The sequence below is a fragment of the Hemiscyllium ocellatum genome, chromosome 5 (genome assembly GCF_020745735.1).
Source record: "Hemiscyllium ocellatum isolate sHemOce1 chromosome 5, sHemOce1.pat.X.cur, whole genome shotgun sequence".
NCBI classification, from domain to species: Eukaryota; Metazoa; Chordata; class Chondrichthyes; order Orectolobiformes; family Hemiscylliidae; genus Hemiscyllium; species Hemiscyllium ocellatum.
Genome location: NC_083405.1, coordinates 142,203,166 through 142,224,941, shown reverse-complemented (window position 1 = coordinate 142,224,941; position 21,776 = coordinate 142,203,166). Strand labels below are relative to the sequence as shown.

Genomic DNA, 21,776 nt, shown 5'->3' with positions numbered 1-21,776 from the left:
GCTGCCTGCCTTGCTGTGTCCCTCTCCTTCCTGATGCTGCCTTCCTTGCTGTGTCCCCCTTCCTCCTGATACTGCCTGCCTTGCTGTGTTCCCCTTCCTCCTGATACTGCCTGCTTTGCTGTGTTCCCCTTCCTCCTGATACTGCCTGCCTTGCTGTGTTCTCCTTCCTCCTGATACTGCCTGCCTTGCTGTGTTCCCCCTGCCTCCCAATGCTGCCTGCTCTCTGGGTTCCTCCATCTCCTGATGCTGCCTGCCTTGCTGTGTTCGCTCTCCCTCCTGATGCTGCCTGACTTGCTGTGTCCCTCTCCCTTCTGATGCTGCCTGCCTTGCTGTGTTCCTTCTCCCTCCTGATGCTGCCTGCCTTGCTGTGTTCCCCCAGCCTCCTGATGCTGCCTGCCGTGCTGTGTTCCCCCTGCCTCCTGATGCTGCCTGCCTTGCTGTGTCCCACTCGCTTCTGATGCTGCCTGCCTTGCTGTGTTCCCCTTCCTCCTGATACTGCCTGCCATGCTGTGTCCCTCTCCCTCCTGATGCTGCCTGCCTTGCTGTGTTCCTCTCCCTCCTGATGCTGCCTGCCTTGCTGTGTCCCTCTCCCTCCTGATGCTGCCTGCCTTGCTGTGTTCCTTCTCTCTCCCCCGATGCTGCCTGCCTTGCTGTGTCCCTCTCCCTCCTGATGCTGCCTGCCTTGCTGTGTTCTCCCAGCCTCCTGATGCTGCCTGCCTTGCTGTGTCCCTCCCCTTCCGGATTCTGCCTGTCTTGCAGTGTTTTCCTCTCCCTCCTGATGTTGCCTGCCTTGCTGTGTTCCTCCAGCCTGCCGATGCTGCCTGCCTTGCTGTGTCGCCCTTCCTTCTGATACTGCCTGCCTTGCTGTGTTCCCCTTCCTCCTGATGCTGCCTGCCTTGCTCTCTCGCTCCCTCCTGATACTGCCTGTCTTGCTGTGTTACCCTGGCCTCCTGATGCTGCCTGCCTTGCTGTGTCCCTCTTCCCCCCTGATGCTGCCTGCCTTGCTGTGTCCCTCTTCCCCCCTGATGCTGCCTGCCTTGCTGTGTTCCTTCTCCCTCCTGATGCTGCCCGCGTTGCTGTGTCCCTCTCCTTCCTGATGCTGCCTTCCTTGCTGTCTCCCCCTTCCTCTTGATGCTGCATGCCTTGCTGTGTTCCTCTCCCTCCTGAGGCTGCCTGCCTTGCTGAGTCCCCCACCCTCCTGATGCTGCCTGCCTTGATGTGTTCCCCTACCTCCTGATGCTGCCTGCCTTGTTGTGTCCCTCTCCCTCCTGATACTGCTTGCCTTGCTGTGTTCCTCTCCCTCCTGATGCTGCCTGCCCTGCTGTGTTTCCCCAGCCTCCTGATGCTGCCTGCCTTGCTATGTTCCTCTCCCTACTGATGCTGCCTGCCTTGCTGTGTTCTCCCAGCTTCCTGATGCTGCCAGCCTTGCTGTGTCCCCCTGCCTCCTGATGCTGCCTGCTCTCTGGGTTCCCCCATCTCCTGATGCTGCCTGCCTTGTTGTATCCCTCTCCCTCCTGATGTTGCCTGCCTTGCTGTGTTCCTGTCCCTCCTGATGCTGCCTGCCTTGCTGAGTCCCCCACCCTCCTGATGCTGCCTGCCTTGTTGTGTCCCTCTCCCTCCAGATGCTGCCTGCCTTGCTGTGTTCCTGTCCCTCCTGATGCTGCCTGCCTTGCTGAGTCCCCCACCCTCCTGATGCTGCCTGACTTGCTGTGTCCCTCTCCCTCCTGATGCTGCCTGCCTTGCTGTGTCCCTCTCCCTCCTGATGCTGCCTGCCTTGCTGTGTTCCCCTTCCTCCTGATACTGCCTGCCTTGCTGTGTTCACCTTCCTCCTGCTGCTGCCTGCCTTGCTGTGTTCCCCTTCCTCCTGATACTGCCTGCCTTGGTGTGTCCCTCTCCCTCCTGATGCTGCCAGCTCTCTGGGTTCCTCTCCCTCCTGATGCTGCCTGCCTTGCTGCGTAACTCTCCCTCCTGATGCTGCCTGCCTTGTTGTGTCCCTCTCCCTCCAGATGCTGCCTGCCTTGCTGTGTTCCTGTCCCTCCTGATGCTGCCAGCTCTCTGGGTTCCTCTCCCTCCTGATGCTGCCTGCCTTGCTGCGTAACTCTCCCTCCTGATGCTGCCTGCCTTGTTGTGTCCCTCTCCCTCCAGATGCTGCCTGCCTTGCTGTGTTCCCCTTCCTCCTGATGCTGCCTGCCTTGCTGTGTTCCCCCAGCCTCCTGATGCTGCCTGTCTTGCTGTGTTCCTCTCCCTCCTGATGCTGCCTGCCTTGCTGTGTTCCCCTTCCTCCTGATACTGCCTGCCTTGGTGTGTCCCTCTCCCTCCTGATGCTGCCAGCTCTCTGTGTTCCTCTCCCTCCTGATGCTGCCTGTCTTGCTGCGTAACTCTCCCTCCTGATGCTGCCTGCCTTGTTGTGTCCCTCTCCCTCCAGATGCTGCCTGCCTTGCTGTGTTCCCCTTCCTCCTGATGCTGCCTGCCTTGCTGTGTTCCCCTTCCTCCTGATGCTGCCTGCCTTGGTGTGTCCCTCTCCCTCCTGATGCTGCCAGCTCTCTGGGTTCCTCTCCCTCCTGATGCTGCCTGCCGTGCTGCGTAACTCTCCCTCCTGATGCTGCCTGCCTTGTTGTGTCCCTCTCCCTCCAGATGCTGCCTGCCTTGCTGTGTTCCCCTTCCTCCTGATGCTGCCTGCCTTGCTGTGTTCCCCTTCCTCCTGATACTGCCTGCCTTGGTGTGTCCCTCTCCCTCCTGATGCTGCCAGCTCTCTGGGTTCCTCTCCCTCCTGATGCTGCCTGCCTTGCTGCGTAACTCTCCCTCCTGATGCTGCCTGCCTTGTTGTGTCCCTCTCCCTCCAGATGCTGCCTGCCTTGCTGGTGTTCCTTTCCCTCCTGATGCTGCCTGCCTTGCTGCGTAACTCTCCCTCCTGATGCTGCCTGCCTTGCTGTGTTCGCTCTCCCTCCTGATGCTGCCTGACTTGCTGTGTCCCTCTCCCTTCTGATGCTGCCTGCCTTGCTGTGTTCCTTCTCCCTCCTGATGCTGCCTGCCTTGCTGTGTTCCCCCAGCCTCCTGATGCTGCCTGCCGTGCTGTGTTCCCCCTGCCTCCTGATGCTGCCTGCCTTGCTGTGTCCCACTCGCTTCTGATGCTGCCTGCCTTGCTGTGTTCCCCTTCCTCCTGATACTGCCTGCCATGCTGTGTCCCTCTCCCTCCTGATGCTGCCTGCCTTGCTGTGTTCCTCTCCCTCCTGATGCTGCCTGCCTTGCTGTGTTCCCCTTCCTCCTGATACTGCCTGCCTTGCTGTGTCCCTCTCCCTCCTGATGCTGCCTGCCTTGCTGTGTTCCTTCTCTCTCCCCCGATGCTGCCTGCCTTGCTCTGTCCCTCTCCCTCCTGATGCTGCCTGCCTTGCTGTGTCCCTCTCCCTCCTGATGCTGCCTGCCTTGCTGTGTTCTCCCAGCCTCCTGATGCTGCCTGCCTTGCTGTGTCCCTCCCCTTCCGGATTCTGCCTGTCTTGCAGTGTTTTCCTCTCCCTCCTGATGTTGCCTGCCTTGCTGTGTTCCTCCAGCCTGCCGATGCTGCCTGCCTTGCTGTGTCGCCCTTCCTTCTGATACTGCCTGCCTTGCTGTGTTCCCCTTCCTCCTGATGCTGCCTGCCTTGCTCTCTCGCTCCCTCCTGATACTGCCTGTCTTGCTGTGTTATCCCGGCCTCCTGATGCTGCCTGCCTTGCTGTGTCCCTCTTCCCCCCGATGCTGCCTGCCTTGCTGTGTTCCTTCTCCCTCCTGATGCTGCCCGCGTTGCTGTGTCCCTCTCCTTCCTGATGCTGCCTTCCTTGCTGTCTCCCCCTTCCTCTTGATGCTGCATGCCTTGCTGTGTTCCTCTCCCTCCTGAGGCTGCCTGCCTTGCTGAGTCCCCCACCCTCCTGATGCTGCCTGCCTTGATGTGTTCCCCTACCTCCTGATGCTGCCTGCCTTGTTGTGTCCCTCTCCCTCCTGATACTGCTTGCCTTGCTGTGTTCCTCTCCCTCCTGATGCTGCCTGCCCTGCTGTGTTTCCCCAGCCTCCTGATGCTGCCTGCCTTGCTATGTTCCTCTCCCTCCTGATGCTGCCTGCCTTGCTGTGTTCTCCCAGCTTCCTGATGCTGCCTGCCTTGCTCTGCCCCTCCCCCTCCTGATTCTGCCTGTCTTGCAGTGTTTTCCTCTCCCTCCCGATGCTGCCTGCCTTGGTGTGTCGCCCTTCCTCCTGATACTGCCTGCCTTGCTGTGTTACCCTGCCTCCTGATACTGCCTGCCTTGCTGTGTTCCCCTCCCTCCTGATGCTGCCCGTGTTGCTGTGTTCCCCGAAATTCCTGATGCTGCCTTCCTTGCTGTGTCCCCCTGCCTCCTGATGCTGCCTGCTCTCTGGGTTCCCCCATCTCCTGATGCTGCCTGCCTTGTTGTATCCCTCTCCCTCCTGATGTTGCCTGCCTTGCTGAGTCCCCCACCCTCCTGATGCTGCCTGCCTTGTTGTGTCCCTCTCCCTCCACATGCTGCCTGCCTTGCTGTGTTCCTGTCCCTCCTGATGCTGCCTGCCTTGCTGAGTCCCCCACCCTCCTGATGCTGCCTGCCTTGTTGTGTCCCTCTCCCTCCACATGCTGCCTGCCTTGCTGTGTTCCTGTCCCTCCTGATGCTGCCTGCCTTGCTGAGTCCCCCACCCTCCTGATGCTGCCTGACCTGCTGTGTCCCTCTCCCTCCTGATGCTGCCTGCCTTGCTGTGTCCCTCTCCCTCCTGATGCTGCCTGCCTTGCTGTGTTCCCCTTCCTCCTGATACGGCCTGCTTTGCTGTGTTCCCCTTCCTCCTGATACTGCCTGCCTTGGTGTGTCCCTCTCCCTCCTGATGCTGCCAGCTCTCTGGGTTCCTCTCCCTCCTGATGCTGCCTGCCTTGCTGCGTAACTCTCCCTCCTGATGCTGCCTGCCTTGTTGTGTCCCTCTCCCTCCAGATGCTGCCTGCCTTGCTGTGTTCCCCTTCCTCCTGATGCTGCCTGCCTTGCTGTGTTCCCCCAGCCTCCTGATGCTGCCTGTCTTGCTGTGTTCCTCTCCCTCCTGATGCTGCCTGCCTTGCTGTGTTCCCCTTCCTCCTGATACTGCCTGCCTTGCTGTGTTACCCTGCCTCCTGATACTGCCTGCCTTGCTGTGTTCCCCTCCCTCCTGATGCTGCCCGCGTTGCTGTGTTCCCCGAAATTCCTGATGCTGCCTTCCTTGCTGTGTCCCCCTGCCTCCTGATGCTGCCTGCTCTCTGGGTTCCTCCATCTCCTGATGCTGCCTGCCTTGTTGTATCCCTCTCCCTCCTGATGTTGCCTGCCTTGCTGAGTCCCCCACCCTCCTGATGCTGCCTGCCTTGTTGTGTCCCTCTCCCTCCTGATGCTGCCTGCCTTGCTGTGTTCCTGTCCCTCCAGATGCTGCCTGCCTTGCTGAGTCCCCCACCCTCCTGATGCTGCCTGCCTTGGTGTGTCGCCCTTCCTCCTGATACTGCCTGCCTTGCTGTGTTCCCCTCCCTCCTGATGCTGCCCGCGTTGCTGTGTTCCCCGAAATTCCTGATGCTGCCTTCCTTGCTGTGTCCCCCTTCCTCCTGATGCTGCCTGCCTTGCTGTGTTCCTCCCCCTCCTGATGCTGCCTGCCTTGCTGTGTTCCTCCCCCTCCTGATGATGCCTGCCTTGCTGTGTTCCCCTTCCTCCTGATACTGACTGCCTTGCTGTGTTTCCCTTCCTCCTGATACTGCCTGCTTTGCTGTGTTCACCTTCCTCCTGATGCTGCCTGCCTTGCTGTGTTCCCCTTCCTCCTGATACTGCCTGCCTTGCTGTGTTCCCCACCCTCCTGATGCTGCCTGCCTTGCTGTGTTCCTCTCCCTCATAACGCTGCCTGCCTTGCTGACTCCCCCACCCTCCTGATGCTGCCTGCCTTGTTGTGTCCCTCTCCCTCCAGATGCTGCCTGCCTTGCTGTGTTCCCCTTCCTACTGATGCTGCCTGCCTTGCTGTGTTCCCCTTCCTCCTGATGCTGCCTGCCTTGTTGTGTTCCCTTTCCTCCTGATACTGCCTGCCTTGCTGTGTTCCCCCAGACTCCTGATGCTGCCTGTCTTGTTGTGTCCCTCTCCCTCTTGATGCTGCCTGCCTTGCTGTGTCCCTCTCCCTCCTGATGCTGCCTGCCTTGCTGTGTTCCTTTCCCTCCTTATGCTGCCTGCCTTGCTGTGTTCCTCTCCCTCCTGATGCTCCCTGCCTTGCTGAGTCCCCCACCCTCCTGATGCTGCCTGCCTTGTTGTGTCCCTCTCCCTCCTGATACTGCCTGCCTTGCTGTGTTCCTTCTCCCTCCTGATGCTGCCTGCCTTGTTGTGTCCCTCTCCCTCCTGATACTGCCTGCCTTGCTGTGTTCCTCTCCCTCCTGATACTGCCTGCGTTGTTGTGTCCCTCTCCCTCCAGATGCTACCTGCCTTGCTGTGTTCCTCTCCCTCCTTTTGCTTCCTGCCTTGCTGTCTCCCTCTCCCTCCTGATGCTGCCTGCCTTGCTGTGTTTCCCTTCCTCCTGATGCCGCCTGCCTTGCTGTGTTCCCCTTCCTCCTGATACTGCCTGCTTTGCTGTGTTCACCTTCCTCCTGATGCTGCCTGCCTTGCTGTGTTCCCCTTCCTCCTGATACTGCCTGCCTTGCTGTGTTCCCCTTCCTCCTGATGCCGCCTGCCTTGCTGTGTTCCCCTTCCTCCAGATACTGCCTGCCTTGGTGTGTCCCTCTCCCTCCTGATGCTGCCTGCCTTGCTGTGTTCCTCTCCCTCCTAACGCTGCCTGCCTTGCTGACTCCCCCACCCTCCTGATGCTGCCTGCCTTGTTGTGTCCCTCTCCCTCCAGATGCTGCCTGCCTTGCTGTGTTCCCCTTCCGACTGATGGTGCCTGCCTTGCTGTGTTCCCCTTCCGACTGATGCTGCCTGCCTTGCTGTTTTCCCCTTCCTCCTGATGCTGCCTGCCTTGTTGTGTTCCCTTTCCTCCTGATACTGCCTGCCTTGCTGTGTTCCCCCAGACTCCTGATGCTGCCTGTCTTGTTGTGTCCCTCTCCCTCTTGATGCTGCCTGCCTTGCTGTGTCCCTCTCCCTCCTGATGCTGCCTGCCTTGCTGTGTTCCTTTCCCTCCTTATGCTGCCTGCCTTGCTGTGTTCCTCTCCCTCCTGATGCTCCCTGCCTTGCTGAGTTCCCCACCCTCCTGATGCTGCCTGCCTTGTTGTGTCCCTCTCCCTCCTGATACTGCCTGCCTTGCTGTGTTCCTTCTCCCTCCTGATGCTGCTTGCCTTGCTGTGTTCCTCTCCCTCCTGATACTGCCTGCGTTGTTGTGTCCCTCTCCCTCCAGATGCTACCTGCCTTGCTGTGTTCCTCTCCCTCCTTTTGCTTCCTGCCTTGCTGTCTCCCTCTCCCTTCTGATGCTGCCTGCCTTGCTGTGTTCCCCTTCCTCCTGATACTGCCTGCCTTGCTGTGTTCCTCTCCCTCCTGATGCTGCCTGCCCTGCTGTGTTCCCCTTCGTCCTGATATTGCCTGCCTTGCTGTGTTCCTTCTCCCTCCTGATGCCACCTGCCTTGCTGTGGCCCTCCCCCTCCTGATACTGCCTGCCTTGCTGTGTTTCCCCAGCCTCCTGATGCTGCCTGCCTTGCTGTGTTCCTTCTCCCTCCTGATACTGCCTGCCTTGCTGTGTTCCTCTCCCTCCTGATGCTGCCTGCCTTGCTGTGGCCCTCCCCCTCCTGATGCTGCCTGCCTTGCTGTGTTCCCCTTTAACCTGATACTGCCTGCATTGCTGTGTTCCTTCTCCCTCCTGATGCTTCCTGCCTTGCTGTGTCCCTCTCCCTCCTGATACTGCCTGCCTTGCTGTGTTTCCCCAGCCTCCTGATGCTGCCTGCGTTGCTGTGTTCTCCCAGCCTCCTGATGCTGCCTGCCTTGCTGTGTTCCCCTTTAACCTGATACTGCCTGCATTGCTGTGTTCCTTCTCCCTCCTGATGCTTCCTGCCTTGCTGTGTCCCTCTCCCTCCTGATGCTGCCTGCCTTGCTGTGTTCCTCTCCCTCATGATGCTGCCTGCCTTGCTGTGTCCCTCTCCCTCCTGATGCTGCCTGCCTTGCTGTGTTCCTCTCCCTCCTGATGCTGCCTGCCTTGCTGTGTTCCTCTCCCTCCTGATGCTGCCTGCCTTGCTGTGTTCTCTCTGCCTCCTGATGCTTCCAGCCTTGATGTGTTCCCCTTCCTCCTGCTGCTGCCTGCCTTGGTGTGTTCCCCTTCCTCCTGATGCTGCCTGCCTTCCTGTGTTCGTCTCCCTCCTGATGCTGCCTGCCTTGCTGTGTCCCTCTCCCTCCTGATGCTGCCTGCCTTGCTGTGTTCTCCCAGCCTCCTGATGCTGCCTGCCTTGCTGTGTCCCTCTCCCTCCTGATGCTGCCTGCCTTGCTGTGTCCCTCTCCCTCCTGATGCTGCCTGCCTTGCTGTGTTCCCTCAGCCTTCTGCCTGTCTATTTTGGATTCCAGCATCTGCAGTTTTTTTTCCCTATGTCGCAACGCTGTCATCCCATCAGCCCTGATCTCTCCTGGTGCCACATTGTCTGATTTTTAATTGCTCAATTATTTTAGGCACTGCTTTGCTTGTATTACTGAATAAATGCTGGTTGTTGGTAAGAATGGTTTAAAATTGGGAGTGTAGCCAGTGTCCACTTGTTAGCCTCTTCAATCGAACATTAAAGTAATGCAAACAAGCAGGAAGCTCTCATGTATTTACTGCAGATGGATTTATACATTAACAAGGGGTTTAACACCAACCATCTCTATTGAGCCTTTGGGATAAAGAAATGTACCTTTCGTGGTAGTGGGCTGTTAGGTGCTGAGTTGAAGGAGGCCACACTTGCGTTCTTCCGGCTTGGAGAACCCCCTTGGGAGTGGGGCCGTGTCTGGTTCCCAGATTTCACTGTCCCAATTCCGTAGCTGTCAGGAACCAGGTACTTCTCCTTAATTTTAAGGTTGGTCCGACCTTTCACTGTTCAAATTAAGGTGTGCTGTTAACAAAAGAATCCCCCATTCTTACTGATGAAACAAGGGGCCTGAGAGAGATTCCCCCTGCTGTTGGTTGTGTATTTGAATGATCTCGGTATGGATAGGAGACTAAAGCAGTAAATTTGCAGGTTAGTGAAAATTGATGGTGTTGCAGATAGTGAGAGAAATGCTTTTGACAAATAAAACAATCTCGATGGCTGAACAGAGGCAAATGGAATTTAATCTTGAAAGTGAAAGGTGATGAATTGAGTGGTAGGACATTTGGAAGTAGAGAGGAGCATTTCTGTATTTAAATAAAAGAAGTTGGCAATGATGGATTGGGGAAACTGACTAAAAGGCACTGGTAATGGATAGGAAAAGATCATGTGCAGGAATTACACTCTATCTGACACAAAACATCACAGGAGAGAGGTGGTTCAACCATGGCTTACCAATGAAATTAGGGATAATATTAGGTGCAAAGAGGCAACAGACAAAATTGCATATCAAAGCAGCAAGCTTGAGGGTTGACCGCAGTTTAGAATTGACGGAGTTGCACTTTGTGGCAGTTGGCCCAGAGCCTGGAATGTTGTGCCACATCTTGTTGAGGCCGTCACCACTTCTCTTTAATTTTTTGAATTTTTGATTTCGAACTGTGAGCTGAAGTTGAGAATGGAGCTTTGAACAGCAGCTTGTTTTAAAATAAAAGAACAAGGAATTTGGTAATTGAACACGGGAATTGGTCGAGAAATGTGATTGCAGATTCATTATTGAACAATGCAGATGTTTCAGCAACAGGATGTGATTGGTCAGTCAAGGGGGGGCGTCAGTTGCTGGCCAGTCAACCACAGAATGTAGAGAATGAGAAGCCATAGATTGAACCGGTGATGACTGACGTGAATGGGCTTTGTTGGGCAGCAGCCTGCGTGCTTGGAAGTTGCTGGACTTTTTGGCATTGCCCAGTTTGGGGTGAAGGGCCTGTCTTGGTGCTGTAGGACTGTAGAGTCAAGGGACTCTGGAAAGCTGTGTTTGGATTTTTACTTTCTCAATCATTCTTTAACTAAATATAAAACGAGAGTGTTTTGAGGAAAGAATCCCAGCTCATAAGAAATAAGTGAATATTCCTCAGAGCTTCCTGGATTAATGTGACTTCACAACTCAGGCAAGATCAATTTTGGTTTTTTTTCTATTCAAGGATTCCATAAGGACCTATGGTTTTGAATCTTTAGTCACATGGTCACATCTATGACCTTCACCAACCTCTGCAAGGATCATTCTTCACGAGGAACTCATCGAGTGGACTCCACCCCCCTCCCACTCGCACCATCACCGTACTGCGGAGAATCCGTACCATCCTCAGTTGCTTAGAGTCACCAAACTGCAAAAAGATAAACATAGAACAGTACAGCTAAGGACTAGGCTGTTTGGCCATGTTGTACTGAACATGACACCAAATTAAACTAATCCCTTCTGCCTGCCCTCAGTCCATATCCCTCCATTCCTTGCATATTCATGTGTTTATCTAAAAGCCCCTTAAACACCCTTATCGTATCTGCCTCCACCACCCCATGGTAGTGTGATCCAGACTCCTACCACTGTCTGTGTAAAAAAATCTTGTCCCACACATCTCCTTTGAACTTTCCCCTCTCACCTTAAATGCATGCCTGTCTAGTTTTTGACATTTCAACTCTGGGAAAAAGATTCTGTCTCTGCATCTCATTATTTTATCGACTTCTATCAAGTCTCCCCTCAGCCTCTGCTGCTCCAGAGAAAACAGCCCTAGTTTTTCCAGCCTCTCCTTATAGCTCACACCCTCTAATCCAGGCAGCATCCTGGTAAACCTCTTCTGTACCCTCTCCAAAGTCTCCACATCCTTCCTGTAATGTGGCAACTAGAACTGAACACAATATTCTAAGCACGGCCTAACCAAAGTCTTAGGAAGCTGTAACATGACATCCTGACTCTTGTACTCAGTGCCCTGACCAATAAAGACAAGTATGCCATACACCTTCTTCACCACCCTATCTAATTGTGTGGCCACTCTCAGGGAGCTATGGACTTGAACCCCAGAATCCCTCTGTACATTAATGCTGATCAGGGTCCTGTTATTAACTGTTTACTTTTCTTTAACATTTGATCTCCCAAAATGCAGCACCTCACACTTAAACTCCATCTGCCATTTCTCTGCCCACATCTGTAACTGATCTCTATCCCACTGTATCCTTTGACAGCCGTGTGCACTACCATCAACTCCACTGATCTTTCTATCATAGAACATATCAGAGCAGTACAGACCATCATCTGCAAACTTACTAACCCACCCATCTACACTTGTATCCAAGTCATTTATATGTCACAACCAGCAGAGAGGTCCCAGGACAGATCCCTGCAGAACGCCACTAGTCACAGACCCCCAGCCTGACAAACACCCTTCCACCGCTACCCTCTGCCTTCTGTGAGGCAAGCCAATTCTAAATATACACTGCCACGTCACTGTGGATCCCTTGCATCTTAATCGAAATTCCATGTGATAACATCCACCGCTCTATACTCATTAATCACCTTTGTCACCTCCATGAAAAATTCAATCGAGTTAGTAAGACATGACCTGCCCTCCACAAAGCCATGCTGACTGTCCCTAATTAGGTCATGCTTTTTCAAATGTGTGTAAATCCTATCCCTAAGAAGTCTCTCCAATAGCTTCCCAACCACCGATGTGAGACTCACCAGTCTATAGTTTCCTATCAGGATTATCCTGATTTCCCTTCTCGAACAGAGGAACAACATTAGCTAATCCCCAGTCCTCTGGGACCTCTCCATTGGCTAGTGAGGATACAAAGATCTTGGTCAAGGTCCCAGCAATCTCTTCTCTTGCATCTCAATAACCTGGGGTAGATACCATCAGGCCCTGGGGACTTATTCACCTTAATGCTCTTTAAGTGATCAAACGCTATTTCTTTCTTCATCTCAAAATACTTCAGCATATTAGCATGCTCCACACTCATCTCACTCTCCTCCATATCCTCCAGCTGGGTGAATATCAACGCAAAGTACTCATTTAGGGTCTCACTCACATCCTCTGCTCCCAAGCACAAGTTCCCTCCTTTATCCTTGAGTGATCCTACCTTCTCCCTCATTATCTCGCGGTGGGAGAACACTTTGGGGACAGAGACCACAACTGCCTCACATTTACCAAAGCCTTGGAGAGTGAAAGGAGCAGTTACAAAGGGAAGATATTTAATCGGGGAAAAGGAAATTATGACGCTATCAGACAGGAGTTGGAAAGTGGAGACTGGGAGCAATTGTTCCACAGAAAGGGCACAGCAGACATGTGGAGACCATTTAAGGAGCAGTTGTTGGGAGTGCTGCATGAATTTGTTCCTCTGAGACAGGTAAGAAGGGGTAAGATTAAGGAACTTTGGATGACGAGAACAGAGGAGCTTCTCATCAAAAGGAAGAAGGCAGCTTATGTAAGGTGGAGGAAGGAAGGATCTAGCACAGCTTTAGAGGATTACAGACTTGCTAGAAAGGAGTTCAGAAATGGACTGAGGAGAGCCAGGAGGGGACACAAGAAAGGCTCGGCAAGAAGGATTAGGGAGAATCCTGCAGAGTGTGAAAATAGATAAGTCCCCTGGGCCTGATGGGATTTATCCTAGGATCCTCTGGGAACCATGAGGTATGGCACTCAGCCACAGATTCAATCAATAAGCACATCGACCTGGACCCAATATACCGGCCACTGCAGCGGACAGCTGGAACTGACAACCGGAAGCAGCAGATTCAAACCACTACAAATGCTGGAGGAAAGATCACGGAAGCACTTCACAGGAAGCTCCCAAGCACTGAGGATGTCACCTAGACAGGGTTCAAAACGTCTGCAACACAAACTCCCAGCTCGGCGAACAGAACCACAACAACGAGCACCCGAGCTACAAATCTTCTCACAAACTTTGAATCCTCTGGGAAGCCAGGGAAGGGATTGCCGAGCCTGTGGCTTTGATCTTTAGATCATCACTGTCTACAGGAATAGTGCCAGAAGACTGGAGGATAGCAAATGTGGTTCCCCTGTTCAAGAAGGGGAGTACAGACAACCCTGGTAATTATAGACCAGTGAGCCTTACTTCAGTTGTTGGTAAAGTGTTGGAAAAGGTTATAAGAGATAGGATTTATATTCATCTAGAAAAGAATAATTTGATTAGGGATAGACAGCATGGTTTTGTGAAGGGTAGGTCATGCCTCACAAACCTTATTGAGTTCTTTGAGAAGGTGACCAAACAGGTAGATGAGGGTAAACCGGTTGATGTGGTGTATATGGATTTCAGCAAGGCGTTCGATAAGGTTCCCCACAGTAGGCTATTGTACAAAATGCGGAGGAATGGGATTGTGGGAGATATAGCAGTTTGGATCAGTAACTGGCTTGCTGAAAGAAGACAGAGGGTGGTGGTGGATGGGAAATGTTCATCCTAGAGTCCAGTTACCAGTGGTGTACCGCAAGGGTCGGTGTTGGGTCCACTGCTGTTCATCATTTTTATAAATGACCTGGATGAGGGTGTAGAAGGTTGGGTTAGTAAATTTGCAGATGATACTAAGGTTGGTGGAGTTGTAGATAGTGACAAAGGATGTTGTAAGTTACAGAAAGATATAGGTAAGCTGCAGAGCTGGGCTGAGAGGTGGCAAATAGAGTTTAATGTGGAAAAGTGTGAGGTGATTCACTTTGGTCAGAGTAACCGGAATGCAAAGTACTGGGCTAATGGTAAGATTCTTGGTAGTGTAGATGAGCAGAGAGATCTCAGTGTCCAGGTACACAGATCCTTGAAAGTTGCCACCCAGGTTGACAGGGTTGTTAAGAAGGCAGACAGTGTTTTAGCTTTTATTAATAGAGGGATCAAGTTCCGGAACCAGGAGGTTATGCTGCAGCTGTACAAAGCTCTGGTACAGCCACACTTGGGAGTATTGCGTACAGCTCTGGTCACCGCATTATAAGAAGGATGTGGAAGCTTTGGAAAGGGTGCAGAGGAGATCTACTAGGATGTTGCCTGGTATGGAGGGAAGGTCTTACGAGGAAAGGCTGAGGGACTTGAGGCTGTTTTCGTTAGAGAGAAGAAGGTTGAGAGGTGACTTAATAGAGACATAGAAGATAATCAGAAGGTTAGATAGGGTGGACAGGGAGAGCCTTTTTCAAGAATGGTGACGGCGAGCACGAGGGGGCATAGCTTTAAATTGAGGGGTGATAGATATAGGACAGATGTCAGAGGTAGTTTCTTTACTCAGAGAGTAGTAAGGGTATGGAATGCTTTGCCTGCAACGGTAGTAGATTCACCAAGTCATCATTGGGCAGGCATATGGACATACATGGAATAGTGTAGGTTAGATGGGCTTCAGATTGGTATGACAGGTCAGCGCAATATCGAGGGCCTAAGGGCCTGTACTGCGCTGAAATGTTCTATGAAGCCAAAGGTGTTTTACTCTACATGAGGAATAAGAGAATGCTCAGGGTGAATGTACGGCTGATCAGGGATAGCGGAGGGAACATGTGCGTGGAGTCTGAGCAGAAAGGGAAACCCTAAATGAGTTTTTGCTTCAGTTTTCACCAAGGAAAGGGAACTTGTTGTAAATGAAAACTTAGCGGAGCTGGGACATAGTCTCGGCCAGATCAAGATTGATGAAGTTGATGTGCTAGAAATTCTGGAAAACATTGAGATTGATAGGTCCCCAGGGCCAGACCAGATTTATCCTTGGCTGCACTGGGAAGCGAGAAAGGAGGTTGCTAAGCTGCTGGTGAGGATATTTGCATTCTCCTTCTCCACGGGAGTCATGCCAGAGGATTGGAAGGAGGCGAATAGGGAAATCCCTGGCAATTACAGACTAGTCAGTCTTACGACTGTGGTCAGAAAAGTTGTGGAAAGAATTCTGAGGGATGGGATTTATGACTATTTGGCAAAACATAGTGTGATTAAAGGCAGTCAGCAAGGCTTTGTGAGGGGCAGGTCATGCCTCACAAATCTTATTGAGTTATTTGATGAGGTGACAAGACAGGCCAACGACGGTACAGCAGTGGATGTAGTGTACTTGGACTTTAGTAAGACATTTGATAGGGTTCCCCACGGTGGCTCATTCATAAAGTCAGGAAGTATGGGATACAGGGAGATTTGGCTATCTGGATTCAGAATTGGTTGGCTGACAGAAGGCAGAGAGTGGTTGTAGATGGAAAATATTCTGCCTGGAGGACAGTGTCTGTTCTTGGGTCCTCTACCCTTCGTAGTTTTTATAAGTGACTTGGACGTGAAGGTTGAGGGGTGGGTTAGAAAATTTGCCAATGACACAAAGGTTGGAGATGTTGTCGATAGTATAGAGGGTTACTCCAGGCTGCAGCGTGACATAGACAGGATGCAGAGCTGGGCTGAGAAATGGCAGATGGAACTCAACTGGATAACTGCAAAGTGATGCATTTTGGAAGGTTGAACTCAAATGCTGAATATAAGATTAAAGGCAGGAGTCTTGGCAGTGTGGAGGAACAGAGGGATCTGGGTGTGCAAGTACATAGATCCCTCAAAGTTGCCAACCAAGTAGGTAGGGTTGTTAAGAAAGCATATGTTGTTTAGGCTTTCATTAACAGGGGGATTGAGTTTAAGAACCACGAGGTTTTGCTGCAGCTCTACAAGTCCCTGGTGAGACCACACTTGGAATATTGTGTCCAGCTCTGGTCGCCCTACTATAGGAAAGATACAGAGGCTTTGGAGAGGGTGCAAAAAAGGTTTAGCAGGATGCTGCCTGGACTGGAGGGCTTGCTTTGTGAAGAAAGGTTGAAAAAGCTTGGACGTTTCTGTCTGGAGAGAAGGAGGAAGAGAGGAGACCTGATCGAGGTATACAAGGTAATGAGAGGAATAGATAGAATCAATAGCCAGAAACGTTTCCCCAGGGCAGGATTGACTGGTACGAGGGGTCATAGTTTGAAGTTATTAGGACGAAGGTATAAAGGAGACATCAGAGGAAAGTTCTTTATGCAGAGAGTTGTGAAAGTATGGAATGTGTTGCCAGCTGTGGTGGTGGAAACAGAGTCATTGGGGTCATTTAAGCGACTACTGGACATGCACATGGATAGCAGTGAGTTGAGGGATGAGTAGGTTGTTATTATATTTTACATTAGGATTAATTCTCGGCACAACATCGTGGACCAAAGGGCCTGATCTGTGCTGTACTTTTCTATGTTCGATGTTCTAAATGTAGACCTGTCTGATAGCAGCTCCTCCCAATTAACATTCCCAAGCTCTGGCCTAATACTGAGATAATTTGCCCTCCCCTAGTTTTGTGCCTTCCCATAAGGTCCTGACTTATCCTTATTCGTAGCTGTCTTCAACCTTAAGAAGGTGTGATCATTGTTTCCAAAATGGTCTCCCATTGAGAGGTCAGTCACCTGGCCAGGCTCATTAACCAATACAAGGTGCAGAGGGACTGTCCACATACTGTTTCAAGAAACCCTCTTGGGTACATTTAACAAATTTTTCCCTCTTGCTCTAAGGGGGTCCCCCAGTCAAAATTGCAGAAGTTAAAGTCACTCACTATGACAACTCTGTTGTTATTGCATCTTTCCATAATGCTGATATATTTGTTCCTCGATGTCTTCGTGGCTGTTGGGGGGGGGAGGGGGGGGGGGGTCTATAGTATAATGCTATTAAAGTGATTACAACCATCTTATTTTGAGCTGTATGCATATTGCCTCAGTGGATGAGCCCTGCAGTATGTCCTGTCTGAGTGCAGATATAACATGCTCCACCTCTTTTACCTTATAGATCAACAACATTAGCCAAAGTTGAACCACCTCTCACAAGGCAAGGTTCACAACTCCATCGACATGAACTGTCTCTGGTGCGATTCACACACAATGGCCTCACAAAACACTCGTGTTCTGTTCCTTTTGGTGGGGTACATTTCTTTTTGTCCATTCAGACCCTGGAGTGAGTTTTCAATCCTGGGAATGCTGGAAGGATCAGCTCAATTCCACCAATTAATGCAAACTGACAGACAAAACTGGGTGGGTGTTACCTGCTAGTTGTACCAAGCTTTAGTCGCTGCTATCTTGTGTAACAATGTTTGGATCTGCACTGTGCACCCAACACACTACCTGCAAGCAAATACCCGAACAACTCCACAGCATCATCTCAAAGTGAACTTCCAAGGCACTGTTTATGCAATCGGAATGAACTCCCTCAAGTTTAAAAAGGTAATGGTGATCTCGTCAAGGTGTTGGAGATGATTAAAGCGTTTAACACAGTGGGGAGGTTAGGAAATGAGCATTCACTTTAGAACAGAGCCAGGAATGAAACACAAACCTACAGTTTTGGTTATAATCCTCAACCCCTCTATTTCAAAAAATCTGTCCACCTCCTGTTTAAACAGTTTCAGTGATCGTGCTTCCACAACTCCCAGAGGTAGAGAATTCCAGAGCTCACTACTCTGACAAAAGAAATTCTTTCCCGTCCCCATTTTAAATGAGTGTTTCCTTATTCTGTAACCCTGTCCCTATTTATAGACTCTCCCACCAGTGGAAACAACTGCTCAACATTGCATCCATTCAGAAGTTTTGGTGTTGCAATAAGATTGTTTCTCAATCTTTTAAACTTGAATTAGTAAAGGCTAAACCTCTTTATAGTTACTCTTGCTAACACATTCACTTCATCCCAGGGATCACCTGATTGAATCTCTTTTGAACCAGGAGAAAGTGAGGACTGCAGATGCTGGAGATCAGAGCTGAAAAACGTGTTGCTGGAAAAGTGCAGCAGGTCAGGCAGCATCCAAGGAACAGGAAATGCGACGTTTCAGGCATGAGACCTTCTTCAGGAATGAGGAGGGTATATCCAACAGGCTAAGATAAAAGGTAGGGAAGAGGGACTTGGGGGAGGGGCGTTGGGAATGCAATAGGTGGAAGGAGGTTAAGGTGAGGGTGATAGGCCGGAGAGGGGATGGGGGCGGAGAAGTCAGGAAGAAGATTGCAGGTCAAGACGGCGGTGCTGAGTCCGAGGGTTGGGACTGAGAAAAGGTGGGGGAAGAGGAAATGAGGAAGCTGGAGAAATCTGCATTCATCCCGTGTGGTTGGAGGGTTCCTAAGCGGAAGATGAGGCGCTCTTCCTCCAGACATCGTGTTGCCATGATCTGGCGATGGAGGAGGCCAAGGACCTGCATGTCCTTGGTGGAGTGGGAGGGGGAGTTAAAGTGTTGAGCCACGGGGTGGTTGGATTGGTTGGTGCGGGTGTCCCAGAGGTGTTCCCTGAAACGTTCCGCAAGTAGGCGGCCTGTCTCCCCGATGTATAGGAGGCCACATCGGGTGCAGCAGATGCACTAAATGTTGTGTGTGGAGGTGCGGTGAATTTCTGACGGATATGGAAGGATCCCTTGGAGCCTTGGAGGGAAGTGAGGGGGGAGGTGTGGGCGCAAGTTTTGCATTTCTTGCAGACCCCACCACTAAGGATGTATTTCCCTTCCCTCCCCTATCAGCGTTCCAGAGAGACCACTCCCTCCGCGACACCCTCGTCAGGTCCACACCCCCCACCAACCCAACCTCCACTCCCGGCACCTTCCCCTGCAGCCGCAAGAAATGCAACACTTGCGCCCACACCTCTCCCTCTCGCTTCCCTCCAAGGCCCCAAGGGATCTTTCCATATCCACCACAAATTCATCTGCACCTCCACACACATCATTTCCTGCATCCGCTGCTCCTGATGTGGCCTCCTGTACATTGGGGAGACAGGCTGCCTACTTACAGAATGTTTCAGAGAACACCCACACCAACCAACCCAACCGCCCCGTGACTCAACACTAACTCCCCTTCCCACTCCGTTAAGGACATGCAGGTCCTTAGCCTCCTCCATCACCAGACCCTGGCAACACAGCGCCTCATCTTCCGCCTAGGAATCCTCCAACCATAAGGGATAAATGCAGATTTTTCCAGCTTCCTCATTTCCCCTCCCCCACCTTATCTCAGTCCCAACCCTCGGACTCAGCACCGCCTTCTTGACCTGCAATCTTCTTCCCGACCTCTCCGCCCCCACCCCCTGTCCGGCCTATCACCCTCACCTTAACCCCCTTCCACCTATCGCATTCCCAACGCCCCTCCCCCAAGTCCCTCCTCCCTACCTTTTATCTTAGCCTGCTTGGCACACCCTCCTCATTCCTGAAGAAGGGCTTATGCCCAAAACGTCGATTCTCCTGCTCCTTGGATGCTGCCTGACCTGCTGCGCTTTTCCAGCAACACATTTTTCATCTGTTTTGAACAACCAAGGGGACGTTTATAAAGTGCACAATCAGTAACGTGATGGACGGTGTCAGTAACAGGGCTACCAAGCGGCACCTGCTCAGCAATAACCTGCTCAGTGACCTGCCCAGTTTGGGTTACCCCAGGGTCACTCAGCTCCTGACCTCATTGGGTCAAATATGGACAAAAGAGCTGAATTCCAGAGGGGAGGGGAGAGGGACAGCTCTTGACATCAAGACTTCCTTTGATTGAGTGTGGCATCAAGGAGCCCTGGTAAAACTGGAATCAATGGGTATCAGGGGACAAACTCTCCACGGGTTGGAGTCTACCTGACACATAGGAAGATGGTTGTGGTTCTGGGAGGTCAGTCATCTCAGCTCCAGGACACCTCTGCAGGAGTCCCTCAGCGTGGTGTCCTAGGCCTAACCATCTTCAGCTGCTTCATCAATGACCTTCCCTTCGTCATAAGGTCAGGAGGGGGGATGCTCGCTGATGATTGTCCAATAGAACATAGAACAATACAGCACAGAACAGGCCCTTCGGCCCACGATGTTGTGCCGAACATCTATCCTAGATTAAGCACCCATCCATGTACCTATCCAATTGCCTCTTAAAGGTCGCCAATGATTCTGACTCTACCACTCCCACGGGCAGCGCATTCCATGCTCCCACCACTCTCTGGGTAAAGAACCCACCCCTGACATCTCCCCTATACCTTCCAGCCTTCACCTTAAATTTATGACCCCTTGTAACACTCTATTGTACCCGGGGAAAAAGTTTCTGACTGTCTACTCTATCTATTCCTCTGATCATCTTATAAACCTCGATCAAGTCACCCCTCATCTTTCGCCGTTCCAACGAGAAAAGGCCGAGAACTCTCAACCTATCCTCGTACGACCTATTCTCCATTCCAGGCAACATCCTGGTAAATCTTCTCTGCACCCTCTCCAAAGCTTCCACATCTTTCCTAAAGTGAGGCGACCAGAACTGCACACAGTACTCCAAATGTGGCCTAACCAAAGTCCTGTACAGCTGCAACATCACTTCACGACTCTTGAATTCAATCCCTCTGCTAATGAACGCTAATACACCATAGGCCTTCTTACAAGCTCTATCCACCTGAGTGGCAACTTTCAAAGATCTATGTACATAGACCCCCAAGATCCCTCTGTTCCTCCACCTGACTAAGAACCCTACTGTTAACCCTGTATTCCGCATTCTTATTTGTTCTTCCAAAATGGACAACCTCACACTTGACAGGGTTGAACTCCATCTGCCACTCCTCAGCCCAGCTCTGCATCATATCTAAGTCCCTTTGCAGCCGACAACAGCCCTCCTCACTGTCCACAACTCCACCAATCTTCGTATCATCTGCAAATTTACTGACCCACCCTTCGACTCCCTCATCCAAGCCATTAATAAAAATTACAAACAGCAGAGGACCCAGAACTGATCCATGCGAACTCCACTTGTAACTGGGCTCCAGGCTGAATATTTGCCATCTACCACCACTCTCTGACTTCGACCGGTTAGCCAGTTTTCTATCCAATTGGCCAAATTTCCCTCTATCCCATGCCTCCTGACTTTCCACATAAGCCTACCATGGGGAACCTTATCAAATGCCTTACTAAAATCCATGTACACTACATCCATTGCTCTACCCTCATCCACATGCTTGGTCACCTCCTCAAAGAATTCAATAAGACTTGTAAGGCAAGACCTACCCTTCACAAATCCGTGCTGGCTGTCCCTAATCAAGCAGTGTCTTTCCAGATACTCATAAATCCTATCCCTCAGTACCCTTTCCATTACTTTGCCTACCACAGAAGTAAGACTAACTGGCCTGTAATTCCCGGGGTTATCCCTATTCCCTTTTTTGAACAGGGGCACAACATTCGCTACTCTCCAGTCCCCTGGTACTACCCCCGTTGACAGTGAAGACGAAAAGATCATTGCCAACGGTACTGCAATTTCCTCTCTTGCTTCCCACATAATCCTAGGATATATCCCGTCAGGCCCGGGGGACTTGTCTATCCTCAAGTTGCTCAAAATGTCCAACACATCTTCCTTCCTAACAAGTATCTCTTCTAGCTTACCAGTCTGTTTCACACTCTCCTCTTCAACAATACGGTCCCTCTCATTTGTAAATACTGAAGAAAAGTACTCATTCAAGACCTCTCCTATCTCTTCCGACTCAATACACAATCTCCCACTACTGTCCTTGATCGGACCTACCCTTGTTCTCGTCATTCTCATGTTTCTCACATACGCATAAAATGCCTTGGGGTTATCCTTGATCCTATCCGCCAAGGATTTTTCATGCCCTCTCTTAGCTCTCCTAATCCCTTTCTTCAGGTCCCTTCTGGCAATCCTGTATCCCTCCACTGCTCTGTCTGAACCCTGTTTCCTCAACCTTATGTAAGCCTCCTTCTTCCTCTTTACTAGACATTCAACCTCCCTCGTCAACCAAGGCTCCCTCACACGACCATTTCTTTCCTGCCTGATAGGTACATACATATTAAGGACACGTCGCA

At 51.6% G+C, this 21,776-nt stretch overlaps 1 protein-coding gene across 1 annotated transcript in view; it reads right to left on the bottom strand.

The window, feature by feature from the left end:
• Positions 1–21,776, bottom strand: part of LOC132816261 (microtubule-actin cross-linking factor 1, isoforms 6/7-like) — a 69,084-nt gene that overhangs the window by 23,059 nt on the left and 24,249 nt on the right. The window contains exons 8-9 of the mRNA XM_060825758.1: positions 10,254–10,371; positions 8,819–8,997 (exon numbers count right to left, since the gene is read on the bottom strand). Coding sequence (XP_060681741.1) covers positions 8,819–8,997; positions 10,254–10,371 — 297 coding nt within the window. The remainder of the gene's footprint in view (positions 1–8,818; positions 8,998–10,253; positions 10,372–21,776) is intronic.